The 20140-nt window shown below is 42.0% G+C and overlaps 1 protein-coding gene across 1 annotated transcript in view; it reads left to right on the top strand.

Moving 5' to 3' along the window:
- LOC128948752 (inositol polyphosphate 4-phosphatase type II-like) overlaps nucleotides 1-20140 on the top strand; it is a 175177-nt gene that overhangs the window by 36751 nt on the left and 118286 nt on the right. Inside the window, exon 2 of the mRNA XM_054293515.1 lies at nucleotides 13347-13360. Coding sequence (XP_054149490.1) covers nucleotides 13347-13360 — 14 coding nt within the window. The remainder of the gene's footprint in view (nucleotides 1-13346; nucleotides 13361-20140) is intronic.

Consider the following 20140-nt stretch of genomic DNA (forward strand, 5'->3'; position numbering starts at 1 on the left):
GTTTCTCCTTGCCAGACAGAGTGGAAAAGCTTTTTGCTGAGATGTAGACGAGAAGAGAGGCTAAAGACGAAGGTACGGTGCTCTGCAGAGCTAAGCACCGCTCCCGGACCTCTTTCGGCAGAAGGCGCACACCGCAGAGCACTGTGAGCGGCAGCATCGTCTTTGCGTGAAGAAGCAGCTTCTTCGTCTCCGGGAGCCGGAGAGAGCGTCAGCTTCGCAAAGGTGATGAAACAAGCTGTACAACACTGCGATTGTGTGCGCAGCTTGCCAACTGAGAGAAAACAGTACCTGACACTCTCCTGCCTTTTCTAATCGCATGAACATTCGATTGCAAGCTGTTTTGGACAACTTTCTTTCTCTTCTTGCAAAACACTCGGCAGACCTCCGTGCAGCCTCTAGAACACGATGGGAGATGTTTTCTGTGCTGGCACAGTTTCTCCTTGCCAGACAGAGTGGAAAAGCTTTTTGCTAAGATGTAGACGAGAAGAGAGGCTAAAGAAGCAGGTATGGTGCTCTGCAGAGCTAGGCACAGCTCCCGGGCCTCTTTCGGCAGAAGGCGCACACCGCAGAGCACTGTGAGCGGCAGAATCCTCCTTGCACGAAGAAGCAGCTTCTTCGTCTCCGGGAGCCGGAGAGAGCGGCAACTTCGCAAAGGTGATGAAACAAGCTGTACAACACTGCGATTGTGTGCGCAGCATGACAACTGAGAGAAAACAGTACCTGACCACTCTCCTGCCTTTTCTATTCACTTGAACATTCGATTGGAAGCTGTTTTGGACAACTTTCTTTCTCTTCCTGCAAAACACTCGGCAGGCCTCCGTGCAGCCTCTAGAACACGATGGGAGATGTTTTTTGTGCTGGCACAGTTTCTCCTTGCCAGACAGAGTGGAAAAGCTTTTTGCTAAGATGTAGACGAGAAGAGAGGCTAAAGACGAAGGTACGGTGCTCTGCAGAGCTAAGCACCGCTCCCGGACCTCTTTCGGCAGAAGGCGCACACCGCAGAGCACTGTGAGTAGCAGAATCGTCTTTGCGCGAAGAAGCAGCTTCTTCGTCTCCGGGAGCCGGAGAGAGAGGCAGCTTCGCAAAGGTGATGAAACAAGCTGTACAACACTGCGATTGTGTGCGCAGCTTGCCAACTGAGAGAAAACAGTACCTGACCACTCTCCTGCCTTTTCTATTCACATGAACATTCGATTGCAAGCTGTTTTGGACAACTTTCTTTCTCTTCTTGCAAAACACTCGGCAAACCTCCGTGCAGCCTCTAGAACACGATGGGAGATATTTTCTGTGCTAGCACAGTTTCTCCTTGCCAGACAGAGTGGAAAAGGTTTTTGCTGAGATGTAGACGAGAAGAGAGGCTAAAGACGAAGGTACGGTGCTCTGCAGAGCTAAGCTCTGCTCCCGGGCCTCTTTCGGCAGAAGCGGCACACCGCAGAGCACTGTGAGCGGCAGAATCGTCTTTGCGTGAAGAAGCAGCTTCTTCGTCTCCGGGAGCCGGAGAGAGCGGCAACTTCGCAAAGGTGATGAAACAAGCTGTACAACACTGCGATTGTGTGCGCAGCTTGCCAACTGAGAGAAAACAGTACCTGACCACTCTCCTGCCTTTTCTATTCACATGAACATTCTATTGCAAGCTGTTTTGGACAACTTTCTTTCTCTTCTTGCAAAACACTCGGCAGACCTCAGTGCAGCTTCTAGAACACGATGGGAGATGTTTTCTGTGCTGGCAAAGTTTCTCCTTGCCAGACAGAGTGGAAAAGCTTTTTGCTAAGATGTAGCTGAGAGCAGACGCTAAAGACGAAGGTACGGTGCTCTGCAGAGCTAAGCACCGCTCCCGGACCTCTTTCGGCAGAAGGCGCACACCGCAGAGCACTGTGAGCGGCAGAATCGTCTTTGCGCGAAGAAGCAGCTTTTTCGTCTCCGGGAGCCGGAGAGAGCGGCAGCTTCGCAAAGGTGATGAAACAAGCTGTACAACACTGCGATTGTGTGCGCAACTTGCCAACTGAGAGAAAACAGTACCTGACCACTCTCCTGCCTTTTCTATTCACATGAACATTCGATTGCAAGCTGTTTTGGACAACTTTCTTTCTCTTCTTGCAAAACACTCGGCAGACCTCCGTGCAGCTTCTAGAACACGATGGGAGATGTTTTCTGTGCTGGCACAGTTTCTCCTTGCCAGACAGAGTGGAAAAGCTTTTTGCTAAGATGTAGACGAGAAGAGAGGCTAAAGACGAAGGTACGGTGCTCTGCAGAGCTAAGCACCGCTCCCGGGCCTCTTTCGGCAGAAGCCGCACACCGCAGAGCACTGTGAGCGGCAGAATCGTCTTTGCGTGAAGAAGCAGCTTCTTCGTCTCCGGGAGCCGGAGAGAGCGGCAGCTTCGCAAAGGTGATGAAACAAGCTGTACAACACTGCGATTGTGTGCGCAGCTTGCCAAGTGAGAGAAAACAGTACCTGACCACTCTCCTGCCTTTTCTATTCACATGAACATTCGATTCCAACCTGTTTTGGACAACTTTCTTCCTCTTCTTGGAAAACACTCTGCAGACCTCTGTGACACTTCTAGAACACGATGGGAGATGTTTTCTGTGCTGGCACAGTTTCTCCTTGCCAGACGTTGTGGAAAAGCTTTTTGCTAAGATGTAGACGTGTAGAGACGCTAAAGACTGGATGAAAGCAAATGACACCCATCTTCAAAGAAGGCAATTAGGTGTGCTCGGAAGAGTCCGAACCAGCCAGCCTGTTTTTTATCTCCAGGAAGTTTATGGAGCAGCTATTCCTGGAAAGACTTGCCCGGCACATGAAGTACGGCAAACTCAGGTCGTCAGCATGGATTTTCCGGGGGAATTTTTTGCTGAACATCTTTTTCAACTCCTCTGATGAATCGACTGGTCGATGAACGGAATTTTCACTGCCTGGGCCTCAGGGAGGTTTTTGGCATTTCTCTGCATGGCAGCACACATACATACTGGAAGCAATAATGCTAAGGGGAGGGAACCAGTGTCTTTTCAGTGATGCTGAGTGAAAAGACAAGAGGCAGTGGGCACACTCTGAAATACCGGATATTGCCTTTGAACATCACCAAAAGATTTTTTAATGTGAGGGTGACTGAACCATGGCACAGACTGCCCAGAAAGGCTGTGGAGCCTGGATCTTTGAAGACATTAAAATTACACCCAGATAGAATCCTGGGCAAGAGGCTCTAGGTATCCTGGTTTAGCAGGGGGGTTGGATCTGGTTAGCCCCACCAACCCCTTCCACTCTCAGTCGTTCTGTGCTAGTGAATTCTCTTGGAGATGCACTTCAAGCACTGGCATGACAAAGTTCTGTGCAGAGATCCAAATGGACATGGGATCTAAGTTCCTTAAGCAGTGTTCAAGAAGAATATAAAACTCTGGGACAAGGATCTCTTCCCTAACTGAATCCCTTTCAGGGGTAAATTCCCAGCTATAGAAAGATCTTCTGATACGCGTGCATTAGACTGACACTGGCTGAGCAAATTTCTCCCTATGTGTATCTAAGACCAGTTAGGATCTTCACCCAAAGTGTTGTCAACATAGTCACAGAATGTCTACTGTTAAGAAGTGACAACTGACATCAGAATGGCAAATATTGGTCCACAAAATGGATGAATGGATGGGAATCATCTACTTGGGTTAAAAACAAAAATACAGAGTTGGTCTTTATTTCTCAATTTCATTGCAATATTGATAAGGGAAGAAAAAGACCTAAGTCCTTGACTTTCTTAACTGGAGGAAAGATTTTAAAAATTCCTTGTAAAAATGTATTATCACTATCAGACTATTGAAACCATTTGAGATTTGAGTTGGGAAAAAAGATCCGAATTTGTCTAGATAGTGGCAAAGAAGCCAAGAAAATAGGAAAGAAACAAAAAGAGAGCAAAAGAGTCAGCTTCAGCGGACAAGCTCGTTCTGGAAGTAGTCTGCGGGGAAAAGGAACTCCCAGTTGAATTTCCAGTGTATTCCTGCGCTGCTTTCACTAACTGCTCAATGGAAAAACCAATCCTTTTGTATAACTTCTCCCAGCAAGAAAAACTCCAACAGGTTGACACCACCATCATGCCTGTTCCAGACATATTGAAAAGAGAAAGGATGATTTTCTTGAAAAGCTACTTGCATAAAAGTCGCAAGACAGTAGAGGGATTCCCACATTCTCCTTCCTCCATCTGGCTTGAAAGTATGTTTGATCAAATATGCAACAAAGCACATGATTTATAAGGTAGAGTCAAATGGATGGTTTGGGAATTGATCTCTTGTTGATAGTAAACTTCATATCCACTCTGTGTGACCTTTCTAAAACAAAATGTGGAGCGGAGGCATGAATCTGCCACAACAAGGGTTAAGCAAACCTACACACTCCCGTTCACATGCCCCCCCTTCCACACACACCTAGGCACACACAGAGATCAGCATAGAAGATCATGAACACCTTGGAAAAGACTGAAATGCTAAATGCCTCTCTTTATGGGCAAAGGAGCTGGTGCAATAGTTCAAATGCCTGGTACAAAAATTCTGTTGAACATTTAGCTCCTATTTAAAAGACAGCTTTTCATTTCATTCCATTTACAAATCATTTTCATTTCATTTGTCTCTTTTAAATTACTTAGTTCTCATGTCTTGTATGTCTAGGAATATTTTCTTTGAAAAAAAGGAAAAAATAGGTGAGATCTTTTCAGCACAAAACATTGCTTGATAGAATTTTAAACCATCGTGATATGGAAGAATTGTTCTGTCCCTCTCTAAGGTGGAAGAAGTATTTGGATCACAGATCATCTACAATGAAATACTTGACATGTTTAAGATGCTTTCAATCCGTGGCACTTTTGTTTCTTTTCATTTTCTTGTGGTGTTGCTGATTTTTTTTTTACATTTATTTTATTTCCACAGAGATGTCAAATGTTAGTAAACAGAAGAATATATATTTTAAATGGAATCTGAAATTAATTGTTATAGGTCCTTAGTGATTTTTGTTGAGATGCCAGCTGCAGTCATCATCTTATTTCAGATGAAGTGATTACCAGTATAAGCTTATGGTATGAAGCAGGTAATAGTTCACAGAGTAATGGAGTTCTGCTTACCATTTGCAGATGTTCTGATTCTTCATTTGCTACTTTAACTTGTAACCACTCTCTTTTTTGGATAGCTAGAAATCTGTGAGAGAAACTACAGCAAGATTCCTTTGTCGTTAGATACTTGATATGACAATATTAGGAGAAGGGGAAGGAGAAAATGGTGTTTAGCTCTGTTTCCATGAAGATTCAAACCCTTTGGTGGTGTTCTGAAATACCAACAACCCCAAAATAAATTGCAGCATTGGAATTGCAGTAGCAAAATTTATTTTGATATGGATGTATTTTTGATTAGTAATGTATAGCAAGTTTTTGTAAGGCTTCAAGCCCCTGCCCCCTTCTTTCTTAATTTCTCTCCCTACAAAACTGAAGAGAAGAGCCTAAATATCATTAGGAGCTGGTGCCTTGTGTAGAATAGTTTTGAACAGAAGGAAAGAGGGTAATTGATAACCTAAAGCAAACAGCAAGAGATCTGCCTTGCTGTCACAAGTCTGCTGCATCTCTGAGAAAGCTTGCTGTGCTATTAGAGTCACAATGTGCTCAGTAAGGAAATCTTCTTGGGAAAAAATATCTTTTCGCAATTACTTGAAAGCAATAAGCAGATGTGTATTCTCCGATGCATTTTCAAAAATTACAGAAGTTTAAAAATTTTGATCAAAACCAGTTTGTTTCATTACTTGAGGAGCTTTTCTAAGCCAAGCTCTAAGTTCTCCTCATGTTGCTGTTGTGTAGCTGAAGCCTAGAGCATGAAGATGACAGAACTCGGTTCTCACAACTGTAAATAAAGCTGGAGGAAGGTTGTGGATGTGCAGGAACCGATTGTCTGACGTTAGCAGCAGATCAATGCACAACAAATGTGAATAGCACTGGATGGGTGCTGAACACATATGATTGTAACCTTAGTCTGAGAGAGATTACCTCTGGTTTGCACCCTGGTGGTGATTCTAACCCTAGTCTGAGAGAGATCACCTCTGGTTTGCATCCTGGTGATTCTAACCTTGGTCTGAGAGAGATCACCTCTGGTTTGCACCCTGGTGATTCTAAACTTGGTCTGAGAGAGATCACCTCTGGGTTGCACCCTGACGATTCTAACCACATTAATCGCTTCATCTGCAAATGAGATGATGAGTGCAGCTGGCATCTCCACTCACGGGCATGATCCCTTACCAGCGTACAGCATTTCTCCCCAGCAGCATTCATGTGTATCTTACTTCAGTGACTCATAAATAATTATGTTCTTTTAGCTGCAAATTAAGTGGCTGATGACTGAGGTTTTTCTGGGCAGCATACTGATAGATTATGTATGGTTAGTACTGTTCATATTGTTTTGTGCTTGTGGGGGTTTATTCCCTCAAAACCTGTACTTGTAGGTCTTAGAGATTATTTTTTTTTAATGATTAATTTGGTAAGACTTCCCTATCATCTTTCTCCTTGGATTACTGGTAGAAATTTTCTTCCTGCTGTTTGTTACATACCTCCCTGAAGGATACTAATCGTTTTATGTATGTACCTTTCCTTGAAAATATAACTAGGTTACTTTGGCAACCAGCCGTATGTTCTGGAGAAGAGATTTATTATTTTTATAGAAGCCTCTCACCCCCAGAGACAGGAACAGTGATCTTGAATGTCTCCATGGGTAAAAATCAATGGATCTTTACTTATTTGTATATATGCTCCAATGTAGTTTTCTGTTGCCCTGAGTTTCTTTTCACGATAGAGTTCACCTGAGTCTGAGCATCTATTTTGGTTGCTACAATTAAAAGGTGTCCCTCCTAATGCATACCTGTTGCATGGCTGTGTAACTGTGCTCTCATTTTGTGATAGCATGGGCATTCTAATTTAGTCTTGCATGGTGAATTATTCTGGGAGTCCACATTGCAAATTGCCAAGTCTGGCATTCCCTTCTCTATCAGGTCCTTTTGCCCACTAAGGAATAGCTACACCTTACTGATTAGTTTATCAAGACAGACTGTACATTATTGCTTATAAACTAAGTTGCTCTGGGATAATAATGCTTCTGCGCTGTCGATGAATGAGTAAAAATTTGAACATTACCTTCACATATATATGTGCATGTGAGGCACAGGCTTTTCCCATGCCCCTTGCCATCAGATGCTACTCATTTTCTGTTGTTTGGACAGCGTACAAAATAGCATACCCTGGAGACAACAGGGCTGTGTTGTGAATTCCTGTTCCTAGCCAGCCCCTGGAAAATGTTTTGGTTTGGAATATGGGAAGAAATGAAGCTGTGGGGAAACGGTGTTTGTCCCTGGTTAAAGAAAGAGCTACCTTGCACGCTGTGAGATGGGCTGATACATACATTGTGTGAATCCAGAGTATGAGGAGACATTCACCAGGGTACTGTATTTTTCCTCACTAGCAAAAATAAACCATTCCGTTTCAATGCCATTTCCCAATTTTTGATATCCTTCTTGCCTCATTTCCCAAACAACTCTGAGCTGGGAATGTCTTTCATTCCCGCTGCCTGTGTTGTTTGTTCTGGCTACTGGATCTTTTCCATTTCTGGGAGATGCTGCATCTCTCTGTTTCTCTGCCAGACTAATTCTTTTTTGCTCCAGTGGGCTTTGTGCTTGGAGCAGAGAGTGCAAAATGCCTGGTCAGAAGTGTTACAGTTTCAGGGAAGGTAGATGGTGAATTTCCAGGCTATTTCTATTTTGGGTTTTGTTTGTTTCCTTTCTTCTTACTGTTATATGCTAATAGGTTTTTTTTTAGTTTTTCTCTCTGTACTCTCTTCCAATATAGAAATAACATTTTTCAAAAATCCTCCAAGGTCCCATGAGGAAACAGTAACCAGTCTTTCATTTCTTTGTGTAGGCACACACTCAGAAGGGCAGAGGGCACAGTCATCCTGTCAGTGCAGCACAGAGAACAGTGAAATATCAGTAGAGGATTTGTTTCTTCCTGCTATCCTAACTTTTTTTCTTTGTTGATATTAAAGCATAAGTTATTCTTAATGCGGTTCTTCCTTAAACATTCCTTGTACGCTGATAGGCTCAGCAAAGGTTTGGTCACTGGGGAATGGATGACTCAGGCTTTTACACTCTGAGTCAACAGTCACAATGAGTAGATTCATATACTTTTGGCATGTAAGTACAAGCTGGTGCTTCATTTCACTGTGTTTTGTCGATGAATTTTTCCAGAGTTAATTCAGACATTCTGAAGCATTGAGAAGCAACATAACCTGTGCTCTGCTTGGGCGTAGGTTATGGTGGAAAGTGAGTTGATGTTGTTACCTGCTCTCACAATGCTACATTTGCAGTTAAGGAAACAGCCTCAGAATGCCTTCCATGCTTGTATTTTTATCAGTTTCTCTTTGAGGGGCATGCCTATACTACCTAACAAACTTGTTTAAATATATAGCATACTTTCCTAACTGCGTAATGTTTCACTTTGTCCACTTTGTTTCTTTGAAGACCTAAGGTGCTGATAGTAAAATTGTTGAAAGGGCGATAATGCAGCATGGGGCTGTGGAGCTTGCCAGGCTGTGAACAGGATATAACAAGCTTCTATTCTTTGGCATCAGCTTAAAAGTAGTCCTTTTGTTTTGTGAAACTTTTAATTTGGGCTGTTTTGAAGGGAAGTGATGTACTGTGGCTCAAACTGGCAACTTCTGTGTTCTTTACTGGGATAACTTTATTGAATATCCTCTCTGACTGAAAGGAGAGTGGTGAACAACACTAGTCCAGTGTCACAGTAGAGATAAATAACACTGTTATCGAAGTAGATGCAGGTTTCATTTAATTTCATTTATCCTCTGCACCAGTGTTTCCCGAAGAGTTCTGATGCTTTGTGCTGATCCTCCCTACTGGAGATATGCAGATGAGTTATTTTTCTGTCAGCTCTGTCCAATGAAAGTCAAGATCGTGCTGCTAGGCCACCTTTTTACAGGAAAAATAATCTAATGACTGGATTGCAGTACTGTCATGGAAATAAATTGCCTCCTATGTTCAGATAGCAGCAAGGTGGTGACCACTTAGTGCAAATCTTCTTCCTATTGTTAATGGTTTCTCAGTAGCATAAAAGCCTGTGCTCTTGGCAGCTAAAAGATTTAGTCACATCTAGATAATGTATTTGAGACAAGACACAACTAGATCAAATGATTATTTGTGAGGGTTTTGCCTCGATTCATCATGCGGTAGTACATTTTCCAAGAGTTCGGCTGCAGAGCTCCTACCAGAGACACTGATAAGGTTTTTTGGGGGTCTGATTTTGTTTTTCCTAGGTGTCTCTGTGTGTCTTTGTTTTTCTCACTTTTGTTGCATTCTAGTGAGTTGTGAGCCAGCTAGCCTTCCTGTGTGGTAGGTGTGAAAAATTGGACTGTCTCGCTGTTCCAGCCTCTGGTGAACATGAGCTCTCTTGCCATTCCTCTGAAACTGTGCTACATTCTAAAAAGATGATTATGGAGTGCAGTATTTAAGGGTTGTATGGTGGCATGAGGTCAGGTTCTGTGGGGGGAACTGGCTGTATTTGGAAATCTCAGTGATCTGCTACTACTCGTGATCAGCTTTAGAGAGGACAAAGTCAAATAGCGTCAGAAGGTGTCTGCTGAGCCTTTTGACAACTGCTTTGCACGACATCGACTGTAATTTTTAAGATGATGTCAAGTAGTGCTAGTATTCAGTCATTTTAATAAGGCAGTGAGTCTTAGCAGCAAAGACTTGCTGGCAACTCGCTGTTTGAGCCTGGTGCTGTTACATCAGCTCTTTTGTGAAGGCTTCATCATGCACAAACTTTTATGCTTATCCCACTTTTTCCACCAAATTAAAATAGGGGTCAATTTGAAACTATATACCAGGAGATTTCATTGGCAATTTGGGCTAAAGCAAAAACTTTAATCTCTGAAGGTTAGATTTAATTGTCTCCCTGCCTCTCTTAACTGTAATAAAAGAGTAGTGAAAAAGCTTCAGCTAGTTTTCCTTTTATTTACTCCAGCAGCAGGTTCGAGCCCAAAGGAAAAAAAAAAAAGGTGTAAAACAAGCTGACTTGGCCTTTTGTATGTATCAGAGCTTTTGTAGCATTGGTTTCTCATCAGACCAAGCTTGCTTGCTGTGAGGATAATCTGACTCACCTTTTGGAAAGGTAAAGGTCAGCTGCACTTGAGGAAGCCCCTGGTAGGCAATGCAGGCTCATAAAAATACTCTCAGCTCTTTCTTGACAGTTACCTTCTCTGGACCATGGTCTTGTCTTTGCTTGCCTCAGGCTTCTGGGAGCCCAGGATAGTTTATTGCCCTGCAGAAAGCACTGGGTAGATCCCACAGCAGTGTTCACTGCTGTATATTCCTGTATATATATATATATATATATATATATATATATATAAAATACATATATATTTCAATGCATGGCTCATTAATCTGTGTCCCTTCTGTGGAGTAGCTGATGATGCGTTTATTTATTTCTTCCTTCCTTCTTTTTCTTCAGTGCTTTGACCCTTTCATTTTGAAGGCATAAGGTGTGGAAGTGTAAAGAATGATCTCATGGTAAGGGACTCTGAGTCCAGGATAAAAGTGAATTATTAGAACAGAATTTCTCTCTGAGGTAGAATGGGTTTTAAGAATGATGCCACATAGGCAGAATGCATTTCTCATTTGTATACCCTGACAAAAGAATTGATTGTTGCTGCCTGCTTTTAGGTATGTAGATTTATACCTGACAACTAGCTCTAAGTTCACAAGTAGTAACAAACGATAGAAACCAGCTTAACCACTGGTAGCAATTAGCTGTTTTAGAATGTGTTTGAAAAGGTTGTGTAACTGGGGAAATTGTCAGACAAGAGAAGATCCAATCAGGCTGCTAAAAGAGATTTTGTGGGCAAATGAAATGAGTACTTCGGTAAAATTCCTTACTATTGCAGCGTATGCGCGTGCACACTGGTGGGCTGGGGCTGATGAGCCTCTGGCAGGGAGCTTTGCAGAAGCTGCAAATGTTTTCAGTGGAAAGGAGACCTCAGCTCAGTTCTGCGGCATGTGACTTCCTATTTCGGTAGGTTACTTCCAAGGGACTTCCTCTGTTAAATGGACTCGTCTCTGGAGATTTAATCTGGAGCTGGAGCGTGGTCTGCTTTGTCCTGTGCCTCTGACAGCACTTTCCTGGAGTTTGCTTTGGAGTATTTCATTTTTATTTTGCACTGTCTCCAGCGTGCAAGGGTCTAGTGGCTGCTACTCGTGATCGGAAGCTGAGCACGTTTGTCCAGGTCTCAGTGGTGCATCCAGCAGAGCACATTGCCGCGCGGTATTCGAGCACTGAAATCGTGGAGGTGAGAGTCTTCCTTACTCAATTAACATGCTGATTGTTCCATTGCTCATTTCTTCCTTAGAAAGTGAGTTAGGAATAAAACAAGTTGGTGCATAGTGCCAGGTAAGACAAGCACACCCTGGCAGTTAGTAAAGCATACTGAAGTGTGCTGTAGTTCTTGGCATTTAAGCAGGATCAAGAGAAATTCACTTGGCTTCTCATGAAAGCTCTGTTGTTCCAAGTGGAGGCATGGAGAATATTCCAATTCTCCAGACACAGGTTTAGAATGAAACAGGGAATAGTTGCTCTCATGAAGGGACAAGGCAATGCAAAATAAAACTTAATTAAGAGTATAGTGAGTTTGGAAAGTATTTTTAAATGCAGAAAAGCATAGGTGTATTACATGGTCTGTTATCCTATTTGGTTTTTGTTCTATTTTTTCCATTAAAGAGCTGATGCTTTTGCAATTTGAAAAATATTACTCTAGATCTATAATTTGGGAAAGAAATGTGTGTATGTAATGTCTGTGACTTTACATGTAAGAATTAGTAATTGGTACCATACGTGACAACAAAAGTCGTCTGAGGCTGCTTTGCTAATCCTGACTTTGCCCTGTAAGCATTGGTGTCAGAAACAGCGAAAATGGTTCAGAGAAAATGAAGGGTGAGCAATGTAGATGTAACTTGCTTAACTTACAGGGGAGATTCATTAAGAGCAGGAAAGTCTCATTGTAAACACACACATGATTTCACCAGAGGCTTGTTTTAACTCTTAAATACAATGAGAATATTTCATGAGGTCTTTGTGTGATTACTTTCAACCAACTACTAATTAAATTATTATGATTTCAGCCCTCAACCATCCTGAAACTGTCTAATTCAAATATCTTGTATCTGATCAGGATGTCTCATTGCAGACTGTCTGGAATGATGTTGTGCAAAAGATGGATAGATAACCATGTATTCTTTGAAATAGAAGTTGATGCATTTCCTAATACAATGTCCTAGACCTCAATAAATTCCTGAATTTGTTTTATCAAGGTTCTTGGCTTTGTAGTCAAGCTTTGGTGGAGGGCAAGGCAGGGTCACAGAAAGTTAATCCGTAAGATAAATTACCTTTGTCGTGCACAAGCCTTTTTTTTTTTTTTTTTAATTACTTAATGGAAAATTTAATGATACCCACCTGGTAATCTTTGGCAATTAGGTGTAATTAAACATGAAGAAATTATAAATAATGTTTTGCATTATTCATTTAATTGTACATCTTTAGCTATGATATAGTTAGTTCTGTGTACAGCTTTTAAGTGTAATCATAATGTTTCAAAGCACAGGAATTTTATTTTATAGCAGTACAGCCTAAAGAGGAATATTTCAATCCCCTCTCCACAAAATCAGTATCCTTAATGTAATACTGAGAGTCTCTGTAGCATTTCTATACACTCAGTATTGTGGCTTAATGAAGATTGCTCTTTTTTGTATGTGTGTGCATGTTAAATCCTTAGTTCATCTAAATTAAGATGAAATTTTGGTACTTTCAAAAAGTGTTGAGGGAGTAAGAAAGGTTTTTTGGTTATTATAGGTTGTATTCCAGAACCTGGTACTAGCTGAGCTGTTTAAAAATGTGATAGCAGGCTCTGCCTCTGAAGCACTTCATATCCTTCCCAGTTAAAAAAACTTTCCAGGAAGTTCTTGTAGTTTTGTTTGGGTTTTGCTTGTTTGCTTTTAGCTTTCCTGATAAAGTTTTAAGGCTGTTTGTTTTTTCTCTTTGATTGGGTAATAAAACTGAGCTGTTTCCATCTCTCTGCTGTAGACAGCTGGCACCCTCTGGGTTTCTGTACCTCCACAGTGACACCCTTCACATTGCTCAGCTGTCCTTACTGAGTGTTTGCCCATGTTGCACAGGGTACAAAAGATCCTCTGTTTCTGACTGGTGTGACCTTCCCACCGGAATACCCCATCTATGAGGAAACTAAAATAAAACTCACGGTCTACGATGTCAAAGATAAATCCCAAGACACGGTAAGCGCTTTGCTTCAGTCCGTGCACAGATCTGACTGAGGAATGAGTTTCTTGCTGTGTTGTTCTTCGGCTCTCATTAGCAAATTGGGGAGATGGTTTGATGTCAAATTGGTTTTGTTGTTCTCTTGTGCCTAAAATCTACTTCATCTGTTGTTGATATGTTAGAGACTAGAGAAAGAGAACCATGCACTTAAGGTGGGCTTTTTGCTATTGGCTTTTTAACTGGTTACATGAGTCAGCACAGGTATTCCTGGCAAAGAAAAGACTGCTCTCTTGTGCTTTTTGAGAGCAGAGAACACATGGAATAGACTCTGATAGCACTGCTGTGAATAACTTTTCAGAAATATATTTCTGATAATATTTTACTTCTCTGCATAAACCAGAATGACAGTAGAGCCTGTAACTTGGGAGAGAGCTACTCCTATTTAATCTCTTGGGTGGTGATACCTGCAGCTTTCTGTTGCTGCTTTTGTTCTTGATTTGTAGCAGTCCAAACTCTACAGCTAAAGGTGAATCATTTGGGGTTCCAGTGTTGTAGACTCTTGAGTACAGAGTCAGCTTTTTATTCTTGGGAGTTACTCACTTGGGCTGATACATGGAGGTCAGAGGAACAATCTGAGTGGTTAAACTGCCAAATAAAGAGCTTGAGTACTATTTGATGTGTTCCAGATAATCCAAGACAGCCTTAGACAAGGGCTAAGCCTTTGTCTTAGCCTAGGACAGAGCTAGATGTCATAACAGGACCTGTGGGAGATGTGTATTTTTCTTCTGCAGCAGGCTGGAGTCCAGCTGATTAGTTTGCTCTCAGCCATCAAGAATGGCCACGTTGACACCTGTGTTGAATTGACTGAATTGCTCTGTAGTTGGCACCCAGCATGATGAAAGCAAGTGCAAGCTTCTGTCCTGGCTGTATATATGTTCATTATCTAGAAGAAGGTAATCGAGGACATGATTTGAAGCTTGGGACTGTCTTTGAGCTGCTTACAAAAGTAAAGTTCTATGTTTTGAGAACTTGTAATTTTTTCAGGTAGAAAATTATTGGTCTATTTGTTTAAATTTTCAACCTTTGTGAGCCAGCAGGTTGCTTCTGTCCCCTCACTGTGCTCTTTCATGGGAATATGTGGAGTGTCTTAAGCATCAAATCTGAATTTCTTCTCTGTTTAAGAAGGGAAGGGACATGTATATGCATTTTATAATGTATATATTTTAAATTTGGTGTTGGATTAGACTACAGGGACTTAAAATGGGATCTGCTGTTTCTTCAATAGAGTTGTCACCTGTGGACAGGTAACAGGCATTGAGTTAATGGAGTTGGACTTTGTCCTTCCCTTCCAGTTTCATTTTGACTGACAGATGCTGGAAAATAATATCCTATCAGTAAGTGATAAAAGTGAACTGGGTTGGTAGTACTTTTTCCCTGTGTTACTGCTTTTCTAGCTCCAGGCTCCTCTACTGCCACTTATGAAAGAGAAGATCTACCCTAGAGAACTAATAGAACTTGATAAGCTTTTTGCAAACATGTAAGGACTTTCTGTAACTGTTCCTTACAATTGTAGTTCAGGACTAGAGTCTCTCCCAGGGAATCCCACTGATGTAGCTTGTAAATCACGAGATAATACCTTTCTCTTTTGTCGTAGCATTTGTATTGTTCCTATGTGAAACATTCTAGATCTGTGCTGTAGGACCTTTTTGTGGGGGCAAGTATTGATCTCATCTCTGATTTACATACATTTAGCATTTTTTACTACTCAACCATTTTAAGCTGGATGTAGGCAATAAAAAATTAAATAAGATGCAAGATTTAAATCAAGATGAGCTGCAGCATATGTGAATGACCCCAGGCTACCCTAGTTGCAACTTCGTCTGTGGCAATATTTCCACTTCTGTTTACATCCCAGAATCTCAGTCATGCTATCACTTGACTTTCTTACCTGTAATTAATTAGAAACCATCATGCTTTCTATTAGTTTGGGTGATTTTTTTTCAAGTCTGGATGTTTATGTAGGCTCATAAGAGTCAGGTTAAAACGAGCTATAATTTGATATCATTACCAGCATAGCTGCAACAGCACGGATCTCCATGCTTGGAGATCAAACCAAACAAACTGGATATGTCCCTTTGGCAGTGAAACTGCTCCCAGGGCTGTGGTGTCACAGCTCTGATTCTCCAGTCTGCAGCAGAGCTGGCTTTCCTGTTCTTCAAAAAGTGCTGCCACGTATTACAGCTGCCAAATGTAGTCCCACCATTCCTCCAAACGGACAGGTAATCCAGTTTTGGGTGGGGGGGAATCCAGGCCTGCTAGGCATGCCCTGCTCTTCCAGGCTGTGCTCCAGAGCAGATGTGAGCTCAAATCATTGGGCATTTGTAGCAGAAATAAACCTTGGATTGGACTGTGAGCTGTTCTGCAGAAATCGTGTTACAGCAATAATTCCCACAGCATCAGGGCTGTGCTACTGCTTGCCTCAGTTAATGAGCTCAAAGTAGTTAATATCTCTTGTCACAAATAAATACTTTAACTTTTCTTATTTATTTTGATGCAACTATAGGAAGTGAATTCTGTGCATGAATTAAACTCAGCAGGATTTTACTACCACAAATAGAAGACTGTAGAGAAGGCGGGAAAAGGGCAGTGAGTACATCACGGGTAAAGCATTTTCTTGTTGTCAAAGGTTTGACATTGGCACAAGGCCAAATGCCCCCATGAAAATACACCTTCTCTGGTGTCTGCTGTGAGATTTTGACCAGGAATAAACAAAGCAGGCTCTCACTTGAAAAAGAAGAAAAATTTATTAACTAAACTACAAAAACAATTACCAAACTACACACAAAAGAAAGGGGAAAAAAAAAAACACAAGGAAAATGAAAACCTCACAAAAACACTCTCCTCCTCCTCCTCCCCCCCCCAAATTCCCAATACAATACAATCCAAAATCAATTCTGGGTCCAGCACCACCCTTTAGAATACTCGACTTCAGTTCCTCAAGAGGAGAGGGAGTCCTTCCATGTGTCATGGTGGCCTTTTCCGTCCTTGTTCCGGTGCTCTCACCACCGGACCAGAATCAGGGCTGCTTCCAGGGTTGTCCTTTTAAGGAGGCTGTGTCCAGTTCCAGAAAAGCTCAATCTCTCACCTCTGGGACATCTGTCCCCCCCATATTTTATATACCCCCTGGGGCCGAGGGGTGCCCACACTGAATCTTCTTTGGCTCTGGGACATTTCTCCCCCTGGACTCAGTCTCTGTATTACACGGAAACATAGCTCTGTCCATGGCTACACAAAAGAGTCCAGCATAAAATGCCACTCCCTCTTCTCCATCTTTCCAACATCTCTCACTCTCTCTCTCTCTCTGGTCCAGACCTTCATCACTCGCTCATTTCCTTCGTCCTCCTCCACTCTTATCTCTCGTCTAGGAAGGGGTAATGTTCTGTGAAGTTTTCATTGTCCAAAAAAAAAGGGTGAAAAACTCCTCCAAGCGGCTGGACTCCTGGCTGCACCCCCCCCATCTCCTCAGCCGGGCTGCCTGCTGCCAGCACATGTTTACTGCTTTCAAGGTAACGGCACACAAACACAGGCTGCCCTCTCTCTCTCTCTGTCTGTCTCCAAGGGGGGGGAACAGGCTGCCCATTGCTTCCTGGCATTTCTTTACTTCTTCCTTCCACCCTTGGGGGGGGCCAGGCCTACCTCTCCCGGGCCGGGCCGCATGGCTTTTCCCCTCCCCCCGCCCAGCCAGCAACTGGGCCGGGGGAAGAGACCCAACTCCTTCGCCGCCGGAAATCCAAAGAGAAGCTGCCGGGGGAGAGCCCTGCTTTTACCCTGTGTTCTCAGAGGTGGATCCCAGTGCCCAGTGGTTAGGCCAGATGGCAATATTCAAATCTGAGCACTCATTGGCCCCATCCACACAACATCCCAGAAATCCTGTTTCCGGGTCAAACCATGACACTTGGGTTTTGTTAAACCTGGCTCTGACTGTACAAGAGAATTTGCTCTCATTTTCAAATCTGCTGGAATTTTACTATAATAGAAAACTAACTAAATACTTCTTGAGTTGTGCACACAAGTGATAACATTAAAGTGAAAGAAGATGCTCCTCATTGAGAAACAACCAGAATTTATTTTTGGCCTGCTCTTTAAAAAAAAAAAAAAATCTTGAAAATTACCTTTCAATGCTAGTATTCCTGTACCAGGAAGCTTTTAGTTGCTTCACTCTTGACTGTCACTTCACTTCCATTATGTAAGAAGTATGGTTTAATTATATTGAAATACTGTGCAGCTGGGATCACATTCACTCTGCTTGACACCCGGAATGTTCAGACTGCACTTCTCACTTTTTATGCTTCTCTGTCTGATGTTGATCATAATTATATCTTGGCTGTGTCAGATTTTCTGTTATTGCGGCTTTTTAGGTTGATGAAAGGGGGGTTTTTGTTTGTTTTGACTAGTCTTTCTAAGTGATTTGTTACTGTAAGTTTTCACGTAAATAGAAACTTTTAAGAAAGACTATGGTATTCCCAGTTCACTTAGATATACTCAGAACAACGTAGCTGAAACGCTTATGAAATATCCTTTAAATATTTCCAGCGAAGCCACGCATACAGATCGGTGGGTAATGCCATATTGTGAGAAATGCATAGTGACATCTGTTTCTACATCACAAAGATTTTTCTTCTCATATTGCCGTGGGCAAATTTATGTTTTGCTGGCTTGAGCTACACTGTCTTTAGGATTTTATAAAGTTGGGTTTTTTGTAATGCTGGGGCTGTACCTGTTCTATGTCATTGTCAAATAAGATCAGAATTATAGGCTTATAAATCGTTGAAAAATTACCTCTGTCCCACTTTTGCACAGGCATGCTGTTCTTACCTTTCTTATAGGCATGTAGGTTAGCCCAGTTTGGTCTGGCAAGATTTAGAGCTGAAGCTGGGCTCATTCTCTGGGACAATACTGCATAGCACGAGTCAGGTACCACTGCTGCATGGCAGAGCCACAGAGAATACAAAGCTGATGGTTTTGTGTTCCACTGAGAGAAGTCTACTCAGTGTGGACTCCTCCTCCTCCTCTGCTCCTCATCTGGGAGGCAGTGGGTGTTGTTCTTTGTTTGGAATATGTCTATCCTGCAGCAAGAATTAACCTCATACCCAGTGAGTTGGCCACTTCTTTTTCATCCACACATGGACAAGTGCTGGGAACAGAGGCAGGAGCAACTTTCTGAACCTGCTGGGAACTTTCTATATCTGATCTTTGCGTCATCCCTTCAAAGATAATCTCCTTTGGATGGATATTACTATTGGAATTCATGTGCGGTACTGAAAGTTACACACAGCCACTCCAGTGTTATCTCCTGAGGGCAAGGAGAAACTGGATGTATAAAATACTGTTAAAATATTGCATTTGACAGTCCGGTCTCCCTTTTTTTACTCCCCAAATTTCATCTTAATCACTCAGAATAAAAGTCGACTCATTTGATAATCTTAGAAGTAGTGGGGCTAGAAGTTCTGTTTTTGATATGGGAATATATCTTGTAAAGTGGCAATTTAAGATTACTCAGGCTTTAAATAACTTGTCTTCTAACTTTTGGGGTTTAAATTTTCTATTAAACCTGTTCACTGGGAATGATATTTTGCAAAAGGCTTTGCTTTGTGTGTTTCTTGATTTTGCAAGCGCCCCTGTTAAAATTGAATCCTGCTGGGGTGAGCTGGAAAATGAGGCCTGTCCATCACGACAGAGGCGTTTTGAGTTAAGCCAAATCTGAAGTGACAGCGTTCTGTGTTCCCTTGTGGGCACTGATCCCTGTTACACCACCACCACCATGCAGTTTGGTCCTTGTGCCTTTGCCATCTCTGCTGAGGGGACACTGGAGCACCAGGAGTGCTGCAGGGCAGTGTGTAAAATGCATTGGCAGAGATCAATGTGAAATCTCTACCTCGCCTTCCCGTTCTCTGCCTGCACCACAGTGCACACAGTCCCTCATTCCTGCGAATGCTAAAAATACCGAAACAGTTTATCTTCAAAAGCTGAAGCAAAGTGGTATACTTTGTTTAAAGACAAAAACACCTAAGTCTTCCCTTTATCAGTTGTGTTCCCTGCTGTCTCTGCAGGATTTGCAGAGAAATATTGCCTTAAACTAGAAACTCCTATTATCTCATTCTCCGTAATAGAGCAGTACTGTAGTCTGCTACAGTCCTACCCACAGAAGTACTTGCATTAAAGCTTTAGATGTTCATCTTTCTCTGCAAAATCATCTATTTTTTTCATAAATATATATTTGATGATAGATTTAGTTTTCCTTTTGCATCAGGCTGGATGTTCTTACTAAACATCATTATTAGGAGGAGGAGAGGAACGTCTTTTGATTCTTCGAGGCACCTGCATGTTGAATCCCTCTAAAGTATTGTCAGTTGTTTCCGTATTTTTTAAAAGTCTTGGATGCAAAAAGGGAAAGTCAAACTACTGACTTTTCTTTGGGTTTATATTGATATAAATTCTTTCTTTGAAGTGGCTGAGCTACAAATAGGTTTCATATATCTTAGTCTATCTGTAAGAGAATTGAGGAGAAGTGTCAAGACTGGTCAAGTTACAGTTATAGGCTTAAAGTCCATTTGTAGCCTTACTGCTCTTTGCACCTCACCTTTGAAAATTTAGTGGGAGGATTTGGTTTTGCAAAAATCTTTCTCCCTTTGAAACTATCTACTACTTTTTCTCCTACCCTTTTATTACTTTTTTTTCTTTTCTTATTGAGGAAAACTCCTCCCTCTTCCTGTATCTTCAGGGAAAATTGTAACCTA

The sequence above is a fragment of the Melozone crissalis genome, unplaced genomic scaffold, assembly GCF_028551555.1.
Source record: "Melozone crissalis strain CALT ecotype California unplaced genomic scaffold, PUWL_Pcris_2 ptg000155l_1, whole genome shotgun sequence".
In the NCBI taxonomy this organism is placed as follows: Eukaryota; Metazoa; Chordata; class Aves; order Passeriformes; family Passerellidae; genus Melozone; species Melozone crissalis.